The following is a 6,000-nucleotide window of genomic DNA, read 5'->3' as shown; positions in this document are numbered from 1 at the left end:
AAAAATAACAATTAACTGTAATCTAGTTTAAAATGTTATCATGTATTCTATTCAAATTATTGAAGTTACCTGGCAACTGGAATTGGCAAATACTATTGATTCCAATGAAACATTTGAAACCACAAAATCACATGAAGAAAACGTACGCTGACCGTTACTGAAACGACCTGGTATCTGTTTCATACCTCACTTTACAACACACAGGACTTTTTTTTAACAATTTAAAGGCACAAGTTATTTTACGTCATGGCCAAGCCACCTTTGCTAGTTTAATGGCAGAAAAATAGTCAAAGCCAGGCGCCTGGTCCACAAGCGATGTACTCAGTCACTGCTGTGTTTATGGTTTAAACATGCTATAAACTAATTTTTTCTAACATTTTCTTTAAGAGCTAGGTGCACTTGCACCTTGGTGGATTGCTATTATATTTGTGGATTTGCCAGGTAGAAGAAAAGAATGCTTCTCTACAGAGATACAGAAACAAATCTGCTTGTACACAATGTGAAAGCGTTTGAGCAGACCATCTACAACAACAGCAGGATTCCACCAAAGTAGAGGTCTGCATTCCCGTAGAATCCATGGCAATTAAATGCAGGGCAGGACAAACTTTCATTTTTGAATGCAGGAGCACAAGGGAAGTGACTGATATGCTCGCAGTAAAAAGAATGAAACAAGTGCTTTTTGTTATCAAACAATTATTTATTTGCATGAGTAAATAGAAAATTACACAACAAAGTATAGCACGATATCACAACATTACATTGTCTCAAAGCGCTTTAGAGCACCCCCACCCAAAGCCCCCAGTGAGTAAGCCATAGGCGACAGTGGCAAGGAAAAACTCCCTAGAAGGAAGAAACCTTGGGAGGCACCAGACTCAAAGGGGAAGCCCAAACCTCCAGGGGCCGGCAGGGAGAGTGAAAAACACACACATCAGATAACTGCAACAGGTATTCTTCTACATATCCTATACATATGCATGGTACAGTGGTTAGCACTGTTGCCTCACACCTCTGGGAACATTTATCCATTTTCTAAAACCGCTTCTCCTGTTCAGGGATGTGGGGATCAATTTGCCTTTTGGAACAGGCGGTCAGATGGATCCCAGAGGCTACAGGCACGAGGCAGGGAACAACCCAGGATGGGACACCAACCCATCACAGGGCAGGCTCACACACACAGATCATTCACACACACACACACACAAACACACACACAAAAACTCACCATTCATTCACACACCATTCATAAACACCATTCACACACCAGTCACTCACACAGCATTCACTCACACACACACCATTCATAAACACCATTCACACAGCATTCACTCACACACACCATTCATAAACACCAGACACACACCAGTCACTCACACACCATTCACTCCCCATTCACACACACATAGACCATTCACATACACCATATACTCACACACACCATTCACTCACACACGCCATTACCACTCACACTCACTCACACATGCCATTACCTCACACACACCATTCACACACCTGTCACTCACACACACCATTCACTCACATACACCATTCAATCACCATTCTCATACACACACACACACCACTTACACACACCATTCACACCCATCATTACCAAACACACTCACATACCATTGACATATACCACATTCCCATTTGATGTGGACACCTTCACACTGCCTGCTTCTAGATTATTTATGTTCAGGTGTTCCACTAATAATTTGTCCACTTTAGTTCCAGCAATTTCCCAATTAAGAGCATTCAGCTGGAATTCACTGTCTACAACCTCTATCTCCACATCCATAATTTCCAATTCAAATTCTGAATTAAAACCCCTCTCTGCAGTCTCCTCCAATTTGACCTCTCCAATTTGTATTTCGACAATTTCAAATTTATCATTTACACCATCTAGCTCAAACTGGCAGAGGTCGACCACTACGGCTCCTATTTTCAGCCTGTCTTGGTGGTCATCTGCAGGCTTTATGGAGACTGTCCTTTCATTTAACAGAAAAACCTCTAACCCATGCATGTCTAACCCCTTATCCCTCCCAGGCTGGTTGATGGGTGGAGTTGCTGGGGAGCACTCTCCTTCTTCACCCCAGCAGATGATCTCATCCCACTTGTCCCAGGCTGCCCAATACACATCATCCGTCCAGCTAACTGCCTTGGCAATTGGCTTTCGGGTGTGTGACACGATGGAACGGTCAGCCTGGTCAGAGGGTGATTCTGCTGGGGAGCACAGCTCTTCCTCATCTTCCCAGTCAATCACTTCCATCCACTTGTCCCAAGTTGCCCAGTATCGATCGTTGCTCCAGCTGACAGCTTTTGCAATTCGTTTGTTTCTGAATGAGGAAAAACACACAAGCAATACAATAGAGCCGTCAGTCACTCCTGGCACATGGAATTCAGTTCTGCACTGACACCTTCGCAATGAACAACTGCATTATAGCATAGGAAACTAGTTAACTTTCACATACAATTTACATATAATCAAGAAAGAAGCCTGGAACAATTTTAAATTTTACTAAATGGCAATATACTGATTTTAGTCACCAAACAAACTTTTCAGGTCTTGCTTCACTACTTTTATCTGTGTTTGTTGCAATACATCTGCCCTCTCCTGGTCTGCTGGAATATCATTGCTGTAGGCAGCACCGAGCGCAACCACCCGCATCCTCTTCCGAATGCAACATGAAAGCGCGGGAAAGCGCACGTGCAAAAGTGAAATATCATCTAGACTTTGCGGCACAGGAAACTAGCCGACTTGCACATAAAATTTAAATATAACCAACACAGTAGCCCGCAACAATATTCACTTTATTTAAGAGCAATGAACTAATTTACTCACAAGCAAGCGCAATTATTTACTTAAGCGCAGTAAAGCGCACGCGGAAAAGCGAAATATCAACTACACTTTGCGCATAAAATTTAAATATAATTAACATTGTACCCCGGAACAAAATCACTTTATTTAAAAGCAATATACTGACTTTACTCACCAAACATATTTTAATATACATGCAAATTTGACAGATACTAAATAAGAAAAATTATCCGATAAAATGGGAGCAGAAAAGCAACGTACCTCGTCATCTTGGTGCAGAAAACAAGTGAAGCTGCGTCTTTCAAACCGGCAGCGTCCCACGTGCCGAAGAGTCAAATGTAATCAAGCAACACGGCCCACACAATTAAATAACATCATAATAATTATAGCTCTTGTATAATTATTCTATATATTATTCTATAATTAGAGGAACAGACTTTTATAAGTTAACTTGTTCACCGAGAATAGTATACAACACCGTAAGCATATAACCCTTAAAGGATGATTAATTAAAATTCGCACATTCATCCTGCATAACATAAAACAATGACTTAAAGAGACTTAATATGAAATGAACGCTACCGTCCGAGGGCATTTATCTCCACAAATCGCTATGTAACATAATGTCTTAAATACTCTGATTTTCAGAATGACAGAATCTTAACATTTAAAACTTTGTTTTGCGATACCGATACGTAGTGATATTGGTATGTGGAACAACGTTATGTTACACACGCCTCCCACAATTCAAGAAGCTGTAGTTAGATTAAGAGCGTATTCACAATTTACCCGTTTGCCTTTTACCGTGACTGAGCACGATCCCCCACCCCAGCTGGTCTGCATTCCCCACATTGCAATTAACGATCCTGGCCTCAGCGCTTTTGTTACCGTGGGACTTTGTTATGTTGAAGAAAACATTAGAAGGGAACTTCTGTCGCACAACTGAATGAAATTTATGATTAATGCATGGCAGCATTCTCCAAGTACAGTGGGACGGACTCCCCAACGGACCGAGAGTGCTTGTGATGTAAAATACACTAAGATAATTCAGTTCCTTTAAAGAGCGGTTCTTTTAATACTCTGTATTATAATTTTCGTGTGCTGTCCCCTTAAAAAGCATATCACCAGTATTCCTTATTCAAATTGTCCCATTAAAAACTACAATCCCCAAACGTCAAATTGCATGCTTCTGCATGTCACCTACACTTCAGACTTCATCCTCAAAATCAAAGCAGTATTAACACAAGCGACATGTGCCATCACTTAAAGCCAATGTAACTTTTTTAAAATAAAGTCTGTTTCAACTGGATTTTTACCTAAGTAAAACAACCATTTTATGTTCTATTTATCTTAAAACTACTGAAACAAATAATTGGCTACAATGCAGTTCCGCTGTTTTGTTTGGCACCGTAAATTATGTCCTGCATTCTGTGGAAAAAAATGAAGGCTGAGGAATGTTACGTAACACAGTTAAAATGCAAAAGTTCTCTCTGGTGTAATTCACTGCATAAAACCATGGTCTTAAGTGTGGTGTCTTCTTCATAACACTCCCTGACTTTTGTATCCGTGACCATGAGATAGGGTGGGCTGCTTTTCTTCCTTCATTTTACTAGTGTTCCTCCCTTTCCTCCCAGCCTTGGCTGGTGGTTCAGGCAGCATCACCTTCTTTTAATGGACCCAGGTGTCATTTATTTTGAAGTGCAGAAAATGTTCTAGCAGAGGTCTTAGACAATTTCTGAATTACACATAACTCTGACTTCTTCTGAAGCTGTGAGAAATTGTTCATCTGTAATTGTTGCATTGATATTTGTTGATGTGCGTGTGCCCTCCTTGAGCAGTAAAGGGGAGATCACATGCAGAGCTGATTTTCTGTAGTTTCTTAGTCTAAATAAAAATAAAATATTCTCTTCATATAGTCTGGAAGAGCCAATTAGTTATTTCTAGAAAAATAAATAGAGCCAATGAAGGAACCAGATGTCACAGTAACACAGGTCACTGTCTGTGGTGCTGGGTGTTGGGCTGGCGCTGAAGAAATAGGATAACTGGCCAAAGTGTCCGTGTGCCTCCACTGATTACAGGACATTAGTTAACAGTAATTAGCAATCACTTATAGTTCTCATTTATAATGATGTAAAATTATAAATATATATATATATCCATCCATCCATCCATCCATTTTCCAAACTGCTTATCCTACTGGGTCGCGGGGGTTCCTGAGCCTATCCCAGTTCCCAATGGGCACGAGGCAGGGAACAACCTAGGATGGGGGGCCAGCCCATCGCAGGTCACACTCACATACCATTCACTCTCACATGCACACCTATGGGCAATTTAGTAACTCCAATTAGCCTCAGCATGTTTTTGATTGTGGGGGTACACCGGAGTACCCGGAGGAAACCCCACGAGGACACGGGGAGAACATGCAAACTCCACACACATGTAATCCAGGCAGAGACTCGAACCTGGGTCCCAGAGGTGTGAGGCAACAGTGTTAACCACTGCACCACCATATATATATATATATGTAAATATATATATATATATATATATATATATATATATATATATATATATATATATATATATATATATATATATATATTATGGACAAAATATAATCGTGATTTAATGTATCCCTTCTGCTCTTAAAAAAGCGCAATATGTCTGAATGACGAATATGTCTATTACGTTTTAATAATCTTGTTAATATTTGTTTACCTTTTTTTCTGTAATCACTCTATGTTAAAGCAATTTTTAAATCTAGCTGTGAAATTGATGATGCTGTTGTTATTCTGACTGTCTGAACATAAGTGAGGGGATGGATGCACTATTCTATGGAGGCCTCTGAAGAGAATAAATTATCCCAATATTATATTGGGAGAGATGATTAAATCAGAGCTAGATAAGATTTTAACAACTCTGAGCTATTAGTTAAGTTCTTCCCAAATGAGTTTGATGGGCCGAAAGGCCTCCTCTAATTTGTAAATTTCTTATGTTCTAAGACATACAGTACTGTGTGAAAGTCTTAGGCAGTCCAAAGAAATGTTTAAAGCTGTTTATCTGGGTAGCAAGTGTACTTTGACTTAGAATAAATGACACAATTTAACATTAGAACATGTGCAAATTAAGAGTAACACAATAAAAACTAGTAATAACTTCTTCTGTTTTCTAAAGCGTTACTG

The 6,000-nt window shown here is 39.8% G+C and overlaps 1 protein-coding gene across 1 annotated transcript; it reads right to left on the bottom strand.

The window, feature by feature from the left end:
* Positions 1-747: 747 nt before the first annotated feature.
* Positions 748-3,119, bottom strand: LOC125715982 (uncharacterized). Its single transcript, XM_048988170.1, has 2 exons — positions 3,080-3,119; positions 748-2,336 (listed from the first exon to the last, which is right to left on the bottom strand). The coding sequence occupies exons 1-2, from the start codon at positions 3,085-3,087 to the stop codon at positions 1,619-1,621; spliced, it is 726 nt and encodes a 241-aa protein (XP_048844127.1). The 5' UTR covers positions 3,088-3,119; the 3' UTR covers positions 748-1,618.
* Positions 3,120-6,000: the final 2,881 nt, after the last annotated feature.

Source organism: Brienomyrus brachyistius, chromosome 20, assembly GCF_023856365.1.
Source record: "Brienomyrus brachyistius isolate T26 chromosome 20, BBRACH_0.4, whole genome shotgun sequence".
Lineage (NCBI taxonomy): Eukaryota > Metazoa > Chordata > Actinopteri > Osteoglossiformes > Mormyridae > Brienomyrus > Brienomyrus brachyistius.
The sequence above is the reverse complement of the archived record's forward strand: the minus strand, read 5'-3'. Positions and strand labels throughout refer to the sequence as shown.